Below are 23263 nucleotides of genomic sequence, written 5' to 3'. Positions count from 1 at the left end.
ACAGCCCTGTTGGCCTGCTCCTCACATAAATGCATCATTGATTGCCATTTGGTAAGCCATTAATCCGTGTAAATGGATTCTAGAATGAGGACCATTCAGAAAAAAAAAAGGAAAAGAAAGAGAGAGAGAAAAAAAGTATGAAAAAACATGCAATTTAAAGTAATCCTTTCAGAGCCGAGACAGAAAGATTCAGGCTTAAATAGTGGCCCAGGGGCACAAGTCTGGACTTAGTAAATGGATAACAGTGCAGGCATGGCCGGGTTGATGTTTAGCAAAGCTCCCTGGGAGAAAAAAAAAAAAAATCAGGTAAAGATATATATGCATTAGAGATAGCATACCTCATCCGATCCTGAGCCAAAGATAAGAAGGTCAAAGGGGATTGCCGCCACCATGTCTATAAGGAACCAGCCTTTAAAGTAATGGATTGCTATCTTAGCCGGATCGCTGACCACCTCCTCGTTCAGGTTTACGTAAGTGGTCCTGAAGTTTATGAGGATGTCTATGATGAACATGATGTCCACCATTAAATCCACTACATTAAGAGGGCTGCAGGAGTATCCACATTCACGCCTCTTCTGCTCCTCCGTGTCGTTGAGAAGAAAAGCAGCAGAGTAGGGAGTGAGGATTGCCGTGTAGATGACCAGCAGCAGGATCAGCCAGTCCCACACAGCTTTGAAGGGACTGTAGTGGAGGATGGTGAACTTGTCAATGCGGGCTGTCTGGAGTTTGTACTCTGGTAGCACGTCAGCTCCCAGAGACAGCACCTGGAGGACAGGGAACAGAGGGTCAGGACACTAAGGGAAACCACCTGACGACACCACTCCTTTTTGATTTTAACTTTTAAATGTCATTTAATGTTAATGTGGATCTTAGTGTCAAAGGATCACTGAAAACTGTATTTTCACCTGTTTTCTTTGTTGATCATCCTTCTGACTATTTGACCAAGGACATTTTCAAATACTTAAGTGTTACGATAATTACTGCTGAAGGCCACCAGATAATTTAACCAGCTCACAGCCTTCAAGGATTAATTTGACATGAATTATGACACACAAAGGTAAGTGCTTTGCAGTCAAACAGTATTAGGTAAAGGCAGCCACTTCATTATGACAAGCACCTTGAATAATCTGACTACTGCTGACTTGTTCCACATTCTTGGTTTAAAAAAAAGTTTAGATACTTCACTGTACAGACGATAAAAGCTGTATGAACTGTGCTGATAGATATTTTTTATACAAGTATATTATAAACAAACATTTGTTTTAATTTGCCCGTATGAATGAACTCTGACTGGATGATAAATTATTCAGTGTGCTCAGGAAGGCCAAGTCGTCCCCTGTATTTCGCTTAATAAGCAGTGGCAGACAAAGAGAGAGGGCAGAAAATAGTGCAGGAGTGAGGATGAGGGAGGCGGGTTTCTCTATTCATTTCAGCACATTCCCCTATCCTCAACACATGAATTATAGATTTCCCTATGCTAGCAGTCAGGAAGTAGATGCAGCGTTCATATCTCAGTGGCATCTACAAAACTCCAAACTGAAGTCAGCAGGGAGGTTTAACCCTCATCCTACAGACATATTTAACATACGGACTGGGAACGCCAAGAATAAACTATGTACTGTGAGAAACAACCATCATGTCAAAATGCTAAATTATTTCTCCTCAAAACATTATTCGTCATGTTATTTAAGTAGTCTGAAAAATCCCAGAATAATCTTTTATTTTATGAAAGTTAGAGTTAATTTGCATATTGTAAAAGACGGAAATAGACAGAGCATCTGTCTCCTGATGACTGACAGAGTCAAACTACCCCCCTGATACTGTAGGATACTTGAAATCAGGATCCATGGCAAACATGAGGCCAATACAATATTCCATCTACTAAAAAGGCTTTTCCATTGCTTTTGTCCCACAGGACCCAACTTCTTTGGTATAAAAAGATTGGTATTATAAGCAGTAATTAATCTGAAAAAACAATGACATGGATTCACTAGTATGATTGATTGGCAAAGTCATGAACATATGGAATGATAGAATAAAACACCTGTGAGATATGACAAAAGGTCTGGGGTCTGCTGAAAGATAACTTTAAATCAGGTTTAGGTTCTCTAGTATTTGGTTCTTGCTGAAATTGCCCAGAAGTACTAGCAGTATTGTTTTTCTGTTTTCATGGCTATGTATAGCTAAACAATTTATTTGTCAGAATGATTGAAGTTATCCCCAAAGTAGGGCTTTGTATTTTGGCTTTCTATTGAACGGTATCAAGCGAAGCACAGGCATTCATTAATCAAAAATGCGATGGATCCCCGTAGTAGCTGTCCTTGGCAAGCTGGCGTCAGCTGTGCTGCTTGTCTTGTCAATGGGGAATTGTGCCACTAGATAGCCCCTGTTTCAGCCATATGACAGGACGTTTTAGTCCTGCTGCATTGTCCTTGAGCTGCAGAATCCCTGCAGAAGGCTTGCAAGTAAAAATGTCTTTTATGAAGGCTCAGTGGAATGTCCTTTCTCTTTCTTTTCTAAACAAATACTCCTAGCTGATGTAGATGATTATGAGTTTAGTATGAATTATTTCCCTTAATATTATCCCCACTTTCTCTGCAATCAGGGATGTTATCTCTGCAGCGTGTATCCGAGTACCATGCTATCCCACAACCCACTGAAAGCTTTTGCAAATGGTTTAGCAGATACTGCAATATCAAACAAAGTGTAACTTCCTTACTCACCTGTGTGACTTTCTCTGTGACATTGTGAGTTCTGTCCTTGACCTTTGGTGCTATGATGGTTTTCTCGGATGTTGGCGGTGAATGAGTCTTCTTATCAGCCCCCTCAGAGAAGTTGAGTGCAATCAGCGGGATCTTGTGGATGGTGCTATACTTATTGATGTTGGAATCAGAGGTAGAGCCAAGCAGGCTGGACTTCATGTGATTAAAAGGGCCTGGTTGTTAAGAACAACAACAAAAACAAACACTTGCATTAGTACCGTTGTTAAAGTTATCGTTTATATAATATTTCAACATTGATAGGATTTGGATTTTTCATTAAAAACCCAAGATGTCATCATGTGATGGTTATGGAAATGAATGCCAGTCTGCCAGTGAGCAGAACTTAAAGGAATAATATATCGTCACATTGTTGGTTGCGGTTTGTAAACACATCATTCACACTTTGCCCTTCTTTTCTTTGGAGTGAGAGAGAGCGAAAGAGAAGAGAGCACAGCGAGCAAGGTCGAGAGAGCTAGAGAGTGAATGAAGAGAGGGGTCGGTGTTACTGAGAACAAAGCTGTGAATCAGAGGGATAAAACATTTTCAGAGTGTTTCACAGTGGTTACGTTCTAAAGCACAAATTACCACATTCACACCTCCTCACAACCCTGTCGGCAGAGGTGTCAGAAGTACAGACAGTCTATGCTCAAGTAGAAGTACAAATACTGGTGTTGGGAAAAGTAGAAGTACTGATTCAACTTCTTTACTCAAGTAAAAGTGAAAATGTACAGGCTCTATGAAGGACATTACTAGCGGCTGTTTTTTTTAACGGTATCTCGCGTCAAATAAATGAGAACAAAAATTTGATAATTCCCCTCAAATGTCTTAAAAATACCTATCTAAAACGTACTCGATAAAATAGAAAGATATTTGTTTTAAAATGTAGGGAGTGTAAGTGAAAAGTTGTCAGAAAAACAAATACAGAAACCTGAAAATTCTACTTAAGTACAGTAAAAGTGTTTGTACTTCGAAGGTTCCTGTTGGTGTATGCCTGCAGATCTGTGAGGTCTGTGAGCCCCAGTCGCCCAAGAGGCGTGACATAGTGGCGGTTTTTGATCTAGACATGAGAACAGGTTGCACGCCTTGGTTATTGGCTGGGAGTTACACCACTACTTAGGGTCCAAATGCTGTCTGCTGATGCCCAGAAAGAGTCCAAAACACAGCAAAATAAGAAAAAAGGTGAAAATACAGACACCACCACACACTTCAAATGGGCCATAAGTGTACATTTTGAGTGATTATTTTTGTATTGATGCATATTATATCTTTAAGTAAATCCAATCTAATATTTTAGTGAAATAAGGATTTTGGTTTTGCAATCATGTGCATGAAAAGAGATGCTTCACCGTATGCTTTGGCAACAGGGTGACATAATGAAACTCTGTATATTGTAGATGCATTGGTGGATCCAACTGTGCAGGAGCAGCCTACCACACTTACCATTGACTAATGCATTGTGGAAACAGTGGGTAGTGGAGGAGCTCATTGTTAGCTATACAATTCGGAAATGCACTACAGCTCAGGGCTGTAGTGGTAAAATCAGAGGTGGGTAAACCATCATAGTTGATCATGAACTATATATGACTGAAGTCTGTGAACAGATGGACCAGGATGCAGTAAGGCAGACCTGGATATATTACGCGGCATAAGCCTATATTTTGTACCGGACTGGCGTCATCAGTGTCAAAATTGTTGGTTATGGTTATGACTACCTTCAATCTATTACCCAATGTTTTTATCCTATGTGTGACCATGAGACATTACCAAGGACATCACTGAGTGCTCCGTCATGTCTTCACATAGTCACTATATCCAATTACGTTATTAAAAGTAGTGTTGTATTAATAAATATTGTAGTGTAAGTGTTTATTTAATCAAAATAAAACCATATCAGCAGGCCTACAAAAAGAAAAGATCAACCAACTGTGTCCTCATACAGAAAAGAAAAAGGTCAGAGTAGGGTCTGTTTAGAAAAACAAAACAAACTAAATAAATGGCACCTCCCTGGAACCACAAACGTAATTACATTACAGAAAAATGCTAAACTTTAGGCTTTCCTCCTCTCGTTTTTCCTGTTCTCTCTGTTTCTCTACATCTGTCACTTAATTCTCTGTTCCTCTTCTCTCTTTCCCTCCACTGTCTGATGTGCCTCTTTCTTTATTTCCTATTACTATCCTCCGCTCTCTTACTCCTACCTCTCTTTGACCTCCTGTCTCTCCTCTCTCATCGCTGTCTGTCTCACCACTGCCTGCAAAATACATGTACAATTAATTGTAATGGAGAATTCTGCTAGGTACACCGGTTAGGCAGCCTATCACTTTATTTAGCCTACTGGCTAATCTACCCCATTAAGTAAAAGACCTACAAAAGCATGTCTGAATGTGTAATCAAGTGCTTGTATCTGTAGGAGGTGAGACACAGCAGACGCTTCAGAAATCCATTATCCACTGATCAATAGAGACAACCTGTCGCTTCATGATAGGAGGGGGAGTGTGAACTCTATTTCCAAAATTCCAGAGGTACGTTAAGGGCGTTTACGTGCATTTAGCCTCCACTACAGCCCTGACCACCAGCTATGCAATTACTCAGGTTTTTCCCACAGATACTGTACACTTAAGGCTTGCAAAGCTTGGAAGAATAGTCAGCAGAGCTAGAATGGTATCCCATAATACAAGCATTAATTCATGCAGGTTAAAGCTCTGGTCTATGATTGGAAAGATTTGTCAATTAAGCCAAAATTCATCCAATAGTAGCCATGCGGCCGATCCAATCCTCGCTCACTCTCCTGCTCACGCCTCATCCCGACCCACTTCCGCATTTGAAACTACGAGGGGACAAGACGCTTGTTGTGGCGAGCGATTGCCGAGCAGTTTGGGATTGGGGACGTACTGCAGTCGGGGTGAGAGAAATCAGACCGGCACCCGCTGCATTTACACCGATAATGTGTCATCATTCATGGCTGTAATAAACACTATTACTGCTTTGTACATGTTGTGGAAGTCCCGGACACACCGGGACACTAAACGGCGTCCTGTCTAAGTTTATACCTTAAACTGGAGGGGTATGTTCCCATTCATTGTCTATGTAAGAAGCCGTGCAAAATGCGGTGCAAAGCCAGCAACTGCATAACTTATTTCTTGCATAAAATGTTTTCAGAAGCACATTTCGGTGAACTTTTTTCGTAAAATAAGAGGGGGGGGGGGGATTATGGAGCACAGAGGGTGTGTGTGAGTGTGTGTGTGTGTGTGTGTGTGGGGGGGGGGGGTGCTTTTTTCAAACCTTTCAAATCGTGGACCATAGCTTTAATCTTAAAGCCACGCTTTGATTGGCACATGATGAAAGCAGATATGAGGCTTATATGATTACATTATATGAGTTTCATTGACTGCCGATACAACAAAATCACTATGTCGCTCTCAGTAAACAATCAAAAGCAAATCAAACCACTTTTGATTTGCTGTGAAGAGGATTTATGCTGATTGCCTTTCTTGAAAGTCATGCTCCAAAACAGCACTGAAGTCATGGGCAGAAATACATGATTACCTCCGACATTGTCTAAAGGCAGCGTTTCGTGGACAGAGCAAATAAAGACATTAAAAAAAGATTATAAGACCAAAGTTAGGTCAAGTTAATAAAACAAAATGCTGTCTGTTTAATATTACTTTTGCAGACTTAATCAGAAATTGGTGTACATTCTCTTGCTCATCCAAGTGTCATATGGTTGAGGTAAAATTGGTCTGCATTTTAATGCAAATTCAATCATAATGTCATGGCTATACTTACATACTCAGGTACGTACCTTCACCCGTATGACGATCCCTGAATATGCTTTTGGAATTGCAGCTGTAGGCCTCCATTTCATGGACGGAGGAGGCTCGCCTCATGCTGTTGAAGCTGCCTCTGGGGAAGGTGTTCGACAGGGTGGTGGAGGATTTGTGTGGCTCTGTTTGGTACAGATTCTCCCAGGGGAGTTTCGGGGATGAATGGTCAAGTGGCTCAGGGCCGACGCTGGCCTGGGAAGAGTGGTGGCTTGAGTCTATGAGACCATGCGTGTCATTGGTCTCAATGGGACTGCAAATGCTCTTGGTGGGTGATGGGAAGCTCTGCAGGGCCACTGAGCCCTCCTTCTCTTTGGGCGAGTCCACCATCACAGCATCTGGGTCCTCTTGCGGAAGAGATTGCTTGGTATTCATTAGGCTCAAAGCGGCCTGACGGAAGCGGAAGAATCTACTTCTCCCTAAAAAGTGATAAAAAATTATGAGAAAGCAAGTTAAGTATATAGTTTACAGCACTATAATTTAAAAACATCCAAAAGTTATTTTTTTTAACATCATGAACAATGAAATACATGCTTGGATAAGTAATTTATTCTGATTAAAACATATGAGGGAAAATGGAAACTGAAATAAAAAGTATGTGAGAACTGATACAAACCTCAAATAATAGACCACTATTCAATAATTGCAAAGGTCATGTCAGTGCACCCAGAGAACTACACTCCCTTTTCTTACTAAAGGATGAGCTATCATATTAATGTATTACTTTAATAAGTTCTTTCGGTATATCAGCTTTCTCTCAGCAACAACAGTAATAGTACATGGAGGCCCAAAGTTGGGAATGGTAGGTGCTGAAACACATCCACTCATAAATAATGAAATTAACACGTTTTGGCACTGCTTTGTCAAGTGTGCAGGCCTCCGTGCAGTTTTTTTCAAATTAATCTTTTATAAGGTGTCCATGCTGCACAGAGCATCGCATTTCTGTGATACTTTCTCGAACTGAAGCTTCACATGCTTTAAATGACAAAACAATGTCCAGCATAAGAGTCTATGCTCCAGTGAATTAAACTATGAAAAGTGAGACGGATAAAAACAGACTTCCACATTGCAACACATCTTCTTTCACAGCCGGAAGAGCAGACTGCACAACCGATTTATTATGTCACACATTTTCACAACGAACACAGTAGCAAATGTTAATGACCTCTTGGGAGACAGTGAACGTTTTGGCTCATTAACAATAGAAAGAGGGTGAAAGTAAACCCTGCGTCGCTCACGAGGCACCCATCCCTCAGCAGCCTCCTTACATAACATCGGTGCCATTTGTTTCCATGGGCTGATGTTATTACTATGGCAGCTTGCAATGGAGCCTTGACACTCAACAACTTTCCTGGAGAGGAACCTAATGACATCCTGAGCTAGCAGGAGATATGGACAACCTTCCTGTCTCTTCTCTGCATGGAGACCGTAACACCAATGCTCTTGACTGTAGTAGCTGAACACTTATTTAATACCCATACAACATATTTTATCATGAATAATCCTTGCTCGATTAAACAGCATACTGATGATGCTGTTTTTTGTTGAAGTGGCTTAAGGAAAATATCCTGGTTATGCAATGTAAATCTCTGTAGTATCAATGATCGCAACTGAGCCCTTCTACAATTACATAATCATAAGCACACACTACACACTACACACACACACACAAGCACACACACACGCAGTCCATATGGAATACACAATAGCATTAAACTATTTTCTGCATGTGTTCATGGTCACAATTCACAAGTGATTGTGAATCAAGTTCACCTGCTTCGGTGCAAATAAAAGTGACAACAGGTGCAATTGAGAGGCAAAAGCAAGACAACCCCATAAAAAGGGATGGTTTTGCATGTGGTGGCCACAGAAAATTGCTCTCTTCCCGACTGATTCTTCTCTAGGTTTGTGCTCTGCTAGTGTCACTACTTGGAGCTTGAGGCAGTACCTGCAGCCCACAGGTAATCCAGTTCCTCCCAGCACAGTCTCAAGAGCATGGAAGAGGTACCAGGAGACCGGACCAGAGCTAGACAGGACCGTAGAAGGGGCATCAACCCAGCAGCAGCACCGGTATCTGCTCCTTTGTGGAGAAGGAACAGGAGGAGCACTGCCAGAGCCCGACTAAATGACCTCCTGCTAGTGCGCATGTTTCTGACCAAACTGTCGGAATCAGGCTCCATGAGGGTGGCATGAGGGTTCTACATCCTCTAGTGGGACCTGGTCTCACAGCCCAGCCCTGTGCAGTTCTATTGGCATTCGCAAGAGAACACCAGAATTGGCAGGTCCGCCATTAGCTCCCCATTCTCCTCACAGATGAGAGCAAGTTCGCACTGAGCACATGTGACAGGCGCGAAAGTGTCTGGGGATGGTGTGGTTATGCTGCCCGTGACATCATCCAGAATCACCAGTTTACCACACACAACTGTGCCTCGCCCCGCCTCTATTCCTCTCTGTGAAACCAATACCAGCCCCTCCCCTACCCGCTTACTCACACACAAGTCGCGCATGCAGCAACAACATGGCAGACACGAGTATGACTTGATGTTGTTTTCAAGAAGCGGCGTCTCATAGAGAGAGAACAACACACTGAACATGACTGAAACTTTACTGACAAGTCGCGTCTGCACTTATTTATACTCGGCCTGCATCAGAGTATGTGAGCGCGAGCGAGCGGGCAGGGAACTTTGGACAGAGCGCAGAGCGGCATTTTTATTATAAAAGTACCGGTCCGGTTCCGCTCCGGTACCGCTGACACCACGAGTCCGAGGCCCCAAGCCCAACCCAGAAAACAGTCATAAATCATAAATTGGCTCGATAGCGGGGGTTGATCCGAGTTGAACCCTGAGAGATAATGAATGGGATGGCCTATCGATTAAAGCCTACGTCATGTCAACTTTGCATATCCATGCATGTGCTAATGCATGAACCGTACCGTACTCAAATCCACCTCTTCCATGCATGCCGGGGCCAAGGAAGTGTAGTGTTCTTAAGTAATGGAGTGCTCACGGTGGCCAAACAATCTAGACTCTAGGCTCAATCGTGGCTGGGCACGGTACAGTTGTTGTAGTGGGAGTGCACCCTTTAACCCTCTGTCAAATATTCAGGTGCTTGGATTTTTTTCTAAGTGCCTCTAAAAACAGGGTTTTCGATTTTGAGCTGAAGGTAGCCTGCAGACAGCTCATCGAATGGCCAAGATAGGAGAAGGTCAAAGTTTAAGGAACATTTTTATTAATATTAGTATTTAGTGTTATTCAAAAAGCAAGTACATGTTGATACTGTGCAGCCTCTATAATAAAAGGCCTGTGTTTTGTGATTTTTGGTCGCCCAGCCCTACTGACCTCACGTGGCCAGAGTGTGTAGGCAGTTCCTGGATGCGGAAGGCATTGATGCCATTGACTGGCCCTCACGTTCCCCGGCCCAGCTTCTCTCCTTTGTGTGTCGTTCTGGAGTTTTTACTAGATCTTGCTGCTATTTTGACAAAAACCTTAAAAAGCTTTCCAGAAAAAGCTTATCAGCAGCTTCCAGTGCGGTCCCGACATCTCCTCTGTGGTGGTTACAAACCAATTCACACCTGAATTCATGTGACTCTGATGACTGACTCATAACTGCCATGTGATCTTAACAACTCACATGTGGCCTTAATGACACCTCATGTGACTTTTAAGTGTGAATCATCCAAAGTGGGACTCCCCACTAGTGGCTAGACTGGATAAGTCCCTCGGTTCAGTGATGAAATGTCTTCAAGAATAAAATAGCAACTCCAGTTGCTTGAGATTTAGTACTTTTAAATACCCTATTTACTGCAATGCTCACAGGCCAACATGACTTTGCTTCGCAGGGTGTCTGTGATCACCCTTGAGAATATGATGTGGAGCTTGAACATCTGGAAAGACCTTTATTATTGAGAGAAATAGAAGCTCTGGGCCTCTATTTTGGAGGTTCATAGATCCTGATGTTGTTGATTGAACAGTAGAAAGAAGTCTCTGTGCAACAATCAGTGCATCCAAGTAATTTGTAAGTATTGTCTCCAGTTTTGGGCCTTGAAGGCAGCTCAGGGAAAGAGGGATTGCTCTCTTCCAGGCTCAATATTGTGCTGGTTGACACCTGCGGGCTTATTGCCTGCTGTCAACAACAGATCCTAATTAGCTCCCCAATGTCCAAAAATCATTCATGGGCTTCTAAGGCAAAATGTAGCTCGGCTATGTAGGATTATTCTCTCTGATCATTTCAACTTTATTTATCCATTTATTTGTTTGTGTGACAATTCAAAGTTCTTCTTCTGCCCATGAAGTCCTGTTATTGTGCTATAAAGGCCTAACAGCCTGACTGGAATTCCATTCGTTAGTGCAATTTCTTATGGTCTAAATGTGATGGAAAACATCATTTTCATACAGGTCTTCCCTTCGAATCCCTTCGAAAACATCGCAATCTTTCTTTAGAAATACTGACTATGGTGTGGAAATAAAAAGACAACAAAATCAGTCTTTAGTCAAACACAGTATAATGTAAAATTAAGCTTCCATTCCCTGGTGTCGTTGATGGGCTGCTCAAAGATAAAGACAATAGTAAGGTCATACTCTTAAGTGTGAAGAGTGCATGTAGTCAAGTCTCTTTCTAATCAAAAGTCACATCAGATGTTTATGCGCCCCATCTACCCACAGGTCCCCTTGCTGTAGCTCGGTCACAAGCAATCAACTCTGATTAGCCATGTTAGCAGCAGGCAACGAACACAGGCACGCGCACACACATAAGCATACACGTGCATGCATGCATGCACACACACACATATGCATGCATGCACACACTTACATACACGCATACACACAGTACAGCACAAGCCGAATGCCAGCGCCCTGTAGGAATTCATGCTGAGTGAAGTGGATAGCTGAGCTCCGGTCAGAGAAGAGATGCTGAGTGCCTCCAATCAGACAGGAGCCGGAATGTCTCACTGACATTTACACCTACTGACACACATCCAAATAAAAAATGAGGGTGCACTATATGCTGCTCCCCAAAAGACATAAAACAGATAAAACGATTAAGAATTAAACATTTTCAACAAGATAAGCTTACATAAGAAGACCGCTTTTTCCCTGCATGCACACAGTGGATTTCATCAGTGTATATGTAAACTGCATTGTACAGGCAAACTAAATAATGCATACTTCTTTTGGAATAATAGAAGCTGGCAACATGTTTGAAAGGGGGTGTCTCAGGAAACTGAATAACAATCTCTAGTGCTTAATTAGTGCCTAACATATTTTTTTAATGAATTATCTCAAATACAGAACCATTTATGCAACAGCCCTTTGTTAATGTGAGAAATGTGCGTTATTTGGGAATAGAACCATCTCACAAAATGTTCACAGGTTTAATGATGAATGCCATGCCATTCATCATAATTGTGCCGGCATCCATATTTTTTTTTTTTTAAAGCTTTCGTCATGAAAGAAGTTTTTTATAGAGAAAATATTGAAATTTAAACTAATAAAAATACCACAGGAAGAAACATCCATTTATTTTCTCTCTGCGTGGCAATCATTATTCAGGTATATTTTTTAATCATATGTGAGAAAGGTAAATCGAGTACTTACTTTGATCTGACTTTGTAGGGGATGTTGGGCTTATCTTCTCTGTGGAGTGGTCACTTTCCTCATCCACGACGTAATCAAAGTTTAAGATAAACATCATCACCACGCCCTCCTCGTTTTTCACAGGGATTATGTGAATGTTACACTGGAAGTCAGACCCTGAAAGAGAAACCAAAAAACATAAAGCATTAAACATACAATATCCTTCTGCCTGTCATCTCCAAAAGGTTTAGTATGTCCGAGGACATTTTTATTCAATGAATAAAAAAACATTGTTGCATTAAAACAGTTTTTTTTTTAAATGTTATATATATCTAAAAAGAAAAACATTGTGCTTAAGGGAAATTCATCATCAAGTACTATCAAATATGAAATAAATAGGAGTCTTACAAACAACTAACATGCCCCTCTGGTTTCACATGCATGTTGGGAAAACTGAGAAGTTGATCCGATTTAAAGGTCAATGCCTGCATGTCAGAGCAAATGAAACGGTAGGGTGAGATAAAATAAGTAAGCCCAGGGGTTAAACAAAGTATGTGCGTTTGTTCAAGCGTGCTGCATGCCCCATGTAAATGCACTGCAAGTATTTTAATGAGCAATACATTGCATGGAAATGACGAAGTAAGCAGGACTTGGACAAATATGATGCAAGAGCCACAGTATGGTGCAGACAGCAGGGTTTAGTAGAATAGATCAAACGGGCAGCACAGATTACAGCCAATTTAGAGGACTGCAATGTGCTCATGGGAAAAATCACTAGAAGTGAGCATCGTGTGAAGCGCTGGAGCAGAAAACAATCCATGATCTAAACTTAGTCTTGAGCCCAGAATATCCCAATTTCTCAGCTGAACTGGTTATAGCTGTGGAGTGGAATCTGTTGACGCCTGAGGGCACAACTGCCCACCAATAAAACGTGCTACTCACTGGACCCCGAACAACGATACAGTAGCTCCTATATAGCCAGGGTGATATGCAATATCACAGCGATCATCTCTGATACGGGAGAAAGCTGTCTTGAAATTCCTTTCAGCACATCAAAAATCACATTATGTATTTTAAAAAAAATAAACCTTTGATTTTTTTAAATTGGTGTATAAAATGAATATGTCTAATATGTCTACTAATAATAGTAACTGTCCCTTTGCCTCTCTATGCAGGTCCATCTGTCCTTCTGTCTGGCTTGTTGTGTAGCTCCTACTCACAGAGGACACATATTACCAGTGTTCACTCTAATCTCCGCAGGGCTCACAGACACCCTGCCAGCAGCATTCATTAGCAGTAGACTTGCTGTCTGACTAAATATAACAAGCTCGGTCTGCCTCAACATGCCAGAGTTCCATTGGAAGACTTTCTGCATTAAAACTCACAAAAGTGACGCTTCAATGTCACCACTCGCCATATGACATGTGATATCCATAAGACAATGGAAAGCATGAGACACTTTGAGAACGCAGGTGAAATTCAATGTTTCCACTGCATCATGGAAATGAATGGGAACAATTAGAATCATATGTGAATGTGCTGTATGTGGATTATAAGAGCAGCAGGTGTATACTCCACACCCATCTTATCATGGGTGCCTGGCTATGTTATGTTGTAAAGTAGAAGAGCTGCGCTTAGAGGGCTGGATAACCGAGTCTGTCCCTAGAAAATCCCCTTTTCATAAAAAGCACTTTCCTGCATTTCCCAGAAATCATTCACTTAATTCTACATTGTCCCTTCTACAGTATAAAATGGAGCATTTAGTTTTTGTCTTTGATCTTTTGGACTTAACTGCGCTCATTTTTCAGACTGAGTGAGAGACTAATTCAGTATCGACTTTTAATTATCTGATAAATTCTTCAGGAATTCAACTTGTGATAAAAGTTTAACACTAATAACATGAAATATTCACCCTATTTTAATGTCACATTTCTAACCAGATATTTTTTGGTATTTTCTTTTGCAAGATATTTACAAAAAAACATGGGGTTCTTTTATTCTGTGTTGAAATGTTCCGTCCCTCTCTTTATTATGGGGAAAAACAAATGCAAGTTTTGCTCTATTGCTCAGGCATGCAAGTACAATCAGTCTTAATGTTGCTCTCTGTCAGGCTTTTCTAAGGTTTTCTGAATTGAGCAATAACCTGTGAAATTACTGAATGCAGAGTGTATACTTGAAAATACGTTTTTCTTTTCTTAATCAGCAGCATTCATGTTTCCATGCTACATTGTTACAGGCTTAGATACAAACATATTCATACTTTTAAGTATATTTTCTTTACTATTTCTTTATATTTCAGATAATATAAGCATGTCTTATTTGTGAATGAGAATGCTGCAAAAAATGTCATATCATAAGCTCTAAAATCTACCATCGGAAAAAGGAGAAAATACAGTAATACAGTGCATTTTTGTACTACAAAATTACAGAGACTCAGTGTACTTTACATATAACGATGCCCTGTGTACAGCCAAGAAGGTGTATTCATCAGAAGTAATTCTGGGCTGTAGGTTACCTACCAGATGGGAAAACAATGGCCATGCTTAAAGGCTAAGCCATGGGGGTCCTCTTTCATCTGGTCTCCTGCTGAATGTCACCTCTACCAAAAATGGATCAAAGGATAGCTTCTTTATAACTGCTATCTAAAATCAGCAGACTGTGCACCTCTAATTTTTGATCCGACGATATGTTCACATCATTATATTATTAATAATATTATCTGATAAGTTTTGTATTTTTACCAACAGTGAACTTTTCCTGGGGAAATTTTGTGAGAAAGAAAAACAAGGAGCACTTTTCTTCCCTCCAGCTGAAATAGTAAGCCATGTGATCAGCAGAGTTACTCATGACCTGAAGAAAGATGACTTCAGCCATTGATCTGGGAACAATTGTGTTATTTATCAGGCCTACTGATGGTATTTATGTGGAAGGAATTCAGTAAACCCATTGATTTTTTTCTCCCCAGTTTTAATTGTCTATATTAAATTAAACCTTATTCAGACTATCCAATAGAAATACTAACTGACATCCACAGCATGCCATAAACTAAATGTCATTGCCTTACATAAGGTGCTAATAAAATTAGAACCAAGTCAAGCCATAGATTACTATGTGTATAAATACAGATAGAATTGATCCTCAATTCTATCTGTTTTCATACACGTACTTTCTGGATCCGCGATGCTACCCCCTGCTGAATTACTAACTGCCTTGGCAGACAGAACATCTCAGCTGAAGCAGCACGATAAACAAAACTGTTGTGGCAGTTTTACGAGAAGCTATGATCATTTTCAAATTGGAGTTGTAATTTGACCCATTTACAAGTTGTTGTGATACTAATGTGCATAATACTTCGTTGCACAGCTACAGAATGGGAAAGCCTCGGGTAAATACATTTACACATATACATTTATGTTGCAGAGGGGCTCTTGGGATGTGGAACGTAACCTCCCTGGAGGGGAAGGAACCGAACGCGGTGTGCAACGTGGCGTGAAAAGTGGCATTGTATCAATTAAATATAGTTGATGTCACCTCCACACACAGCACTGGTTGATCCCCTGGTCCCTGGAGAGGGGCTGCACCTGAAAGACCTTTTCTGGAGTTGCCCAGGATGAGAGGCGCCAGGCAGGTATGAGGATACTCATGAGACCCTGAGTGTCAAACAAGAAGGTTGCCTCTACTCGACTGTGAATATGGGGCACTGGAGTCATTGCTAAGAGCCATCCACTCCTTGTATCACCAAAGTGAGAGCAAACAGTGGGTTTGGACTTTCCAGTGGGTATAGGCCTTTGTCAGGTTTGTCCCTTGTCACTGATCAATTTACTACCCCGTGTACATTCTGTTCCTCACCTATGGTCATGAGCTTTGGGTAGTGACCAAAAGAATGAGATAGTAGATGCAAGCGGCAGAAATGTGCTTCCTTTGTAGAGAGGCTGGTCTCAACCAGAGATAGGCTGAGGAGCTCAGACATCTGGAGGGTGCTCGAAAGTGGCCAGCTGAGGCGGTTCAGGCATCTGATTAGGATGCCTACTGGATGCCTCCCTATAGAGGTTTTCCGGGCACGTCCGACTCATAAGAGCTCCCAGCATATACCCAGAATACACTGGAGAGATAATGTATCCCGTCTGGTCTGGGAATGCCAAAGTTGCTGGGGAGAGGAACGTCTGGAATACCCGGCCCCAGTAAAGTGGGAGATAATGGATGGATAGGTGTTATTTATCTTCACAATTAATAAATTAAATGTATATGTTTATTTATGCTTCATATTGTCTCCCATTTACTCTAGCTTTTTTCTCTCGCTGTCATTAGTGAACAGGCTCTCAACCTCATCTTAAAGTGTCAGTATGCTTTAAGTTCTAGTAGCATCATGAAACAGCATCCAAAATCCAAAAATGTGTCTCATCTCTATTTGCACAATTCATTATGTCTTGCCACCCATTATGACGGCATGCTTATCATCCTTCCTTCGAGTGTGACCGTTCTGTTCACCTTTGTCTTAAGACATGTACAGACAACACTACGTGCAAACCAGTTGCAAGCACACACAGCCTGTATGGTCTTCACATTGAATGCATATATCGATTAGCAACATATTAACACAGTAATTAAATCAAACATTGTGACAGCCCTTCTTTCAGATTGTGAAAGACGAGGGATCTTGTCACAAACACAACAAACAACAGGAGCCATGGGATCCTGCATGCTGTGCAGATTACCTTGCGATACTGGCCAGAGGCAGACAGGTGAGTGAGTTAGGTGTTTTTGTATACAAAATTAACAGAGTACACAAAGCATTAAAGATGCATAATATGAGATGGGAAGCATTTCTAATGCCTCTCAACAGCCGTCAACATGACAACGGCTGAGCCATATGGGCACAGTGCAGAGAAGGCAGCCATGAGCTAGCCAAATAATGCACAAGCACGTATTAAAAGCATGCATAGCCGTCCCGATCTAGATGATCTGGCTTCAGCTGCAAAGCCGTTAACAAAGTTAGCTTCCATAATTCGAGGTTAAAAATACAGCTAAGGTTAAAATAATCTTAGCAGCTAATTGCATTGGTAGTGTGGAGGGAAGGTAGCGATGCTGTGGTAGTGACCTATCGATCACAATTTAGACACACCCTAGGGAATACGCTGCTTTATCATCTCTTTTATTAGAAATGGGACCATCAGTTACAAAATGGACATCATGCTGTACTGTAGAAGATTTTAAACTAGCGATTGAGACCATAAACTAGTGTTTACAATTTTTACTGAGTAAGTAAGTAAGGTCATTTTCTCATAGACTTCCATGTAATCAGGATGTTTCTGTCTGAATTTACACAGTCTTAATTCGGGTGTTTCATTTACATTTAAAAGTGTTCTTCTAGTTCTTCAAGGAAATGGTGTGCTACTGAAGACTGCTGACCATTTGGGTTTCGGGCTATCCAACCTTCCTATTCTTCTACATCACTCAACTCAGCATGACAACATAATGTTGTCCAAACATGGCCACAGCTGCTGGAGATGGTTAACATCACCAACGGCAGAGAAGTTTGTACCGGCGAGTGTCCATTAATTCCCTGACCTTTAGGTAGAGTGTTTCCCTTCGAGCCAAGAAATGTTATTTACACCTGCTTGAATGAATGGACAGTGTATTAAGACTAGCTCCCTTTTCATGATGGAAATTTCATTACTGTGGATTCTATTTCCATCATCAATTATTAAAACATTGCTGCTTAATCAAGTGATCCTTTGGACACTCGTACTATGATGACTCACAGTTCAAACAGAGTTCTGGTGACACTGTGTGTGATGTCTTAATGATACATATAGTTTTACAAGTTTTAAATAAGTTTTAATACAGTACATTTTGTCATCTTTCAAGAAGCTGCTACTTATTTGAACCCTGCTATTCGATTGATGTAATGAGGCTTCATATTAATCTCTGTGAGCTGATCTGCTTCAGGGAGGAACATGAATAATATTGTTGAGCACTGATTTTTGTTTTTGTATCTTTCTCCTGATGTACTTTCCAAAACTGCAGCTTTTAAACAGTACAGCCGCAGACTACTGCCTGGTAGTAGATCTTGTATAATGAAATCTGACATGTTTCTTGTTTAGGGCTATTCTGCTTAAGCCAATACGCAACGTTACTGGGGCGTAGCCAATCGGGACTAGGGCATGCAGGGAGAGACCATGCAAGCTAACCCTTTGTTTAGAGTCCTTGGGCCTTGTGGCAACATCTCGCCTCAGTGAGAGTGCTATGAGCTACGCGGCCTGGCCTAATTTCATCTTCAATCAGTGTCTCCAGAGCCATCAGGGATAACTAGCAGCTCCAGCTCAAAATACACTTCATTTGCGTTTACATTTGCCAATTCATGATATTTTGCTCTGTGATCTTTTATTCTGTTTAATTAAGTGCAAAAGTTGGCATATTGAATGCAATGGGTGGTTAAAAAAAAATGTGAAGTTAGCATACAGTGACTGACTAAGAGAAAAACACAGATGGTATGGAGAGGAATATTAGATTACCACCTCCAGTACAAGCATCCCATGAGATAAAAATAGCCTGTGGATGAACATTCCTGTCCAATGCAATGTTAGACCTGTGCCGTTATGGTGTTCAAAGCTCCATCTGCTCCTCTTTGCTACCAGTTAAACCTGTTTCACATCGCAATTACGAGCAGCGATGGGATCAAATCCATTCAAATAAATATGCAAATGTCTCTATAATGAAGCCAAATTCATGTCTTGTCTATGAAATAAGCTTAAGTCAAAGCATGTTATCCAACGATGGAAATTCCCACTGGGCTGTTTTTAATTTGCTACATCTAGCTGGACAAGCTGATTTCAATAAAACAGATGAAACCTGATGAGGAGAGCGCTGTATGCGTTTCACCTCATACTGCGAGACACCAAAGAGAGCCGAGCGTGATGAAAAATGGATGTGCTCTTTTGAAGCATGGTCACCCAAGTGTCCTACAGCACACCTCGTGCACTGTAGGCACCCCTGCCACTAAAGCCTCAGCAGGGGTACAGGGCCCTTCAGTCCCCTCGGTGGGGAGTCACCTATGAAACCCTGCACCCCCGCATACCACATGTCCCAGATCATTCAGCACGGTTAGCTAAGCTGCCACTGTTATGTACCCATTATCCATTTAACTTCTCTCTGCACGGTGTCAGCTTCCTTTTGTTAAGACTCATTCAGGTACAAAGTATTATTACACCCCGTGGAATAGGATAGCTTGACAAAGCCATCAAGGGAAAGCATTTATCTCATCGATTATGTACCATCGCTGGAGGAAAGACTGTGCCTGTGGTATCTTCTCTCACAGCCCCGTGTTGTTGTTCACATAGAAGGGAACACAAAAAAAAAACGAAAAATGCCCTCATGCTCATGGCCTCCGCCGCGCTCCCACGGTCGTCATTGTTCCACTACTTTTAATTTTTAAGCATATACATAAGCAGCTTAACTTTCTGCCTTTTCAGTGAAAAAAAAAAGAGCCAAAGCTTTGTTGCTCCTCTCGTCACATGGCTTCCTCAAATCCTGAACTTGTTTTTTTTTTTCCCACTGTAGTTATTGATTGGAGAGGAAAAACACATTACACAAGGTCGCATTGCAATTCCTCAAAACAGTAGCATTTAAGGCATATCCGTAGTTCATAATTCAACCAGTATTTAACAGTGATTGCAGAGAGGAGAAATGAGCTGAGAAAAAGGGAATACTGGTAACAGATCTGAGCTTTTTTTTTTTTAACATGCCCGTGTGATTTGTGACGTACAGTCGTGTGTGCGTGGAAAATGGAGGGGGTTTAATACAAAGGATTAAGTGATTTGCATGAGGACTGATAACTTGAAATACAGTTAGGAGAAGAGACATGGAATACAACCACTTTCAACCCATCAGCTTCAATTTGCAGAGCGACCTGAATCAATACGGCCAGCTCTCTCAAGGATGCCATGAATCTTTTATTCCCCGGCAGCCATGGGAGCGTGTGGATTGTGTCCCTCCATACCAGTTTAATGCATTTACCCTGTAAGCTGCTCATTCCCAGTCGCCGCACTGTCAGCCCTGACATCTTTATTCATGAGCACACACGCTCACTGTAAATTCCTCTGAGGAGTATTAAGAGTTGTGTCTTGAAGCCGCGATGCACACCGGGGAGGATTGTGAAGAGACAGCGAGAACGATTATGTCAGAAGGTTTCCGTGGCTCTCATCCGCCACGCTTTAAACAGTACAGGCATGTTGTGATGGAGTGCAGCATATGTGTGTATGATGAGAGACCGAATTAAGTTACTTTTAAATCCTACTTTTAAACAAACATACTGTTCAGGCTCTCACAAACAGACCCCGGAGAGTTTTGTGTAATTGTCTTGCAGGTTTCTGAAGCAATCTATTTTAGAAGTGTAGCAGCTGGCTCTTGGTTTTCTTCCTGATTAGCACAAAAACAAACAAATAAAAAAATAGTACAAGCCAATGGCTGCTGATGGTAGATTAAACATGTATCCGTGGCCTAGAATCTAATCAAACTCACAATTAAAAATTAAAGCCCTGGCTCCTTATGATTAAATAAAATATTACGTCTCCTATTTTCCGGTTTAGACTCCTCATGCCATATACTGCTGTTTGTACATGCTTAGGAAGTCGTCACGGAGTAAAGAATATGGGATAAAATATGTTAAAAAAATGTTGGTGTCTGGTGGTTAAAAATGCTGGCATTAAATACAAAGAAAACCAACAGGAATGTTGGTTCTTCTCTAAAAGAGGAGTGTTTATGGATTGACTGTACAGCTATGTCATGCTGCCCATGAAAAGCTCATGTGAGAGCATAGCAGGAGGTGGTCAATCCTGGGATTTATGCCACTGAGCGGTAACATCGTATTAATTCTCTCTGACTCAGGATTGCTATCTCTGCGAGTGCACCATTCATGCCGGGACTAGGATTGGCAAAAAAAATGAATGACAAACACCAGTCAAGCATTAAAGGGAGAGCATGTTTTATGCAAAGCTGGCAATCCTGTAGCCTACCACATACAGCAATTTTACAGATTAGTAGATTGATCTGCTGTCTACTAAAGCTGCTGTACACCTTTTCTGCAATGTGGCTAAATGCATTGTGAATCTTCAGATACGATAGTGTATCTTATTGTAAATGTAAAGCAGGTGTCAGAATTATTTCAATACTTTCAAAGTGTAAAGCAGCAGGTCAGAAAGCATCATGACTTTTACAGGACAGAAGGTAAGCTCTTCCTCTCCACAAAAAAGCAAAGCACAAAAACTTTCAATCGCCTGACATCACACCTCCTACTTAATCCTATTCCATTGTTCAATCCAAAACTAAGAAGAGGTCCACACACGATGCAGGGAATGCTGGCAACACTAATAACATCAATATAATTATATTTTCACACCACACCACCGCAATCATTTCCTAAGGTGTTTGCCTAGTGCTTAAATGTGGATGTGATACGAAAAATATGTTGTTTTTTTGGGGTTTTGATAACATTTTCTGGTTTGGCTTTGCAAGGACTATCTTTTCAAATCCCTATTCACAACCCTGCTGATGTATGAGGAGGATCAAAATAAGCCTCTGTGTTTCCGTTTCCTTTCGCTAAGTACTACATGGATACCTACAAGGAGTTATTTTACAGCCAACTGCCCTCACCTTTTTCCTCCATCAGAGGTAATGTCTGCGTGTCAAACACATCTTGCAACTGACAGGCTGGGTTGGTATTAGGCTGACAGGCCACATCAGTGTGTGATGGACATATTGTGGAGCTGCCGTAGTGCTTTCTTAGGACCAACACGTCACAAAAGAGCCCTCTGGGCATTCTGACAGTCACACTATTGTGCCAGGTCACTGACTCACCATCCTTGCGGTAGTAGGTGATCTCCACTTTGCGCTCCTCGGACCCGAACACAGCCTGGGCCACCTGGCTGATGGCCTCTTTGTCGGTCAGGTTGCCGTGGAGGAAGTCTAAGGTGCACGGCTTCTGCATGACGTCTGGTCTCGAGAAGCCCGTCATCTCACAGAAGCCGTCATTGCAGTATATGATCGCACAGTTCTCCACCCTGGCGTTGGCGATAACAAATTTCCGGTCTGCACATAAAGAAAAAGTATGCATTATGTAGTGTCTGGTGTGGTACATCTGAACTCCGAGCCGACACCTTGGTGTCAGCTTTCATATAAATCAGCAATGAAGTAAGTTCACTGACACTCTATAGAAAAAAATAAATAAATAAAAAGTATTTGGTTTGTCTTCTCATGAAAGAAAGTCTATTAAAAATATAAATAATAATAATGGTAAAAAATATTTTTAATGGCAGAAATTGTACCACAAGATAAACTTACATGTATTCATATTTTTTGTTGATTTGTAAAAACATGTATTATGTAATATTCTCTTATCAAGTAGCATCAATTGTACACAAAGAAGATACTTACTCTGACCCTCGAATTTCCGAATTATCATTCCAAGGAATGTGTTTTGTGGTGCAACGTGACCTCTTCTCACAGGCATGTTTATACGCACAATATCCCGCGATCTCCGGTAAAAAGAGAAGAAAAAAAAGAAAAAGAAAAGGCGCTTCTACAAGTAAATCCCGAAGTTACAGATGTTGGCTCTTCGTGATTCCTCCTTTACCACGGACCATGCTCGACGCAAGCACTCGCTCCACTCGGATTATTCAACCTTCCCACTTCGCCGAGTTCTTCTTTAGCCCGCTTGTGTGCCTGAGCTTGTGAATGGCTCCTCGCCGAAACGCACGGAATCGGGGAGGATCGCTCGAGTTAGATGCAGTTCGCGGAGCATTTCGCGTTGAGGATGGATGCGGTCCCGACGTTCTCTGTGGCGGTGTGTTGGGCGCGGACGGCGGACAGTGGTTGATATGCCGAGGGGAGTGACGTTGCTCCCGTGGGATTTAGATCCCTCCACCTCGGTTACAGAGAGAAGTCCCAGCCTCGTGCACCGAGACCGAGCATTATGGGAATGCACGCGTTTCGCCTCGCATGACGACATGTATAGCTTCACATAGCCAGTTATAAAGTACACTATAGCAGTGCTTTCTATGCAGTTTCACGGAAGCACTGCTTAACCTGTAGTATTGTATTTTTACATGACTAT

The 23263-nt window shown here is 41.5% G+C and overlaps 1 protein-coding gene across 1 annotated transcript in view; it reads right to left on the bottom strand.

Moving 5' to 3' along the window:
* Positions 1-22996, bottom strand: part of kcnh7 (potassium voltage-gated channel subfamily H member 7) — a 35956-nt gene extending 12960 nt beyond the window's left edge. Inside the window, exons 1-6 of the mRNA XM_084022384.1 lie at positions 22585-22996; positions 22009-22239; positions 12175-12330; positions 6562-6999; positions 2724-2935; positions 339-764 (exon numbers count right to left, since the gene is read on the bottom strand). Of these exons, the coding sequence (XP_083878510.1) occupies positions 339-764; positions 2724-2935; positions 6562-6999; positions 12175-12330; positions 22009-22239; positions 22585-22660 (1539 nt within the window). The 5' untranslated portion in view covers positions 22661-22996. The remainder of the gene's footprint in view (positions 1-338; positions 765-2723; positions 2936-6561; positions 7000-12174; positions 12331-22008; positions 22240-22584) is intronic.
* Between the last annotated feature and the right edge of the window lie 267 nt (positions 22997-23263).

The sequence above is a fragment of the Eutrigla gurnardus genome (assembly GCF_963514095.1).
Source record: "Eutrigla gurnardus genome assembly, chromosome: 12".
NCBI classification, from domain to species: domain Eukaryota; kingdom Metazoa; phylum Chordata; class Actinopteri; order Perciformes; family Triglidae; genus Eutrigla; species Eutrigla gurnardus.
The sequence above is the reverse complement of the archived record's forward strand: the minus strand, read 5'-3'. Positions and strand labels throughout refer to the sequence as shown.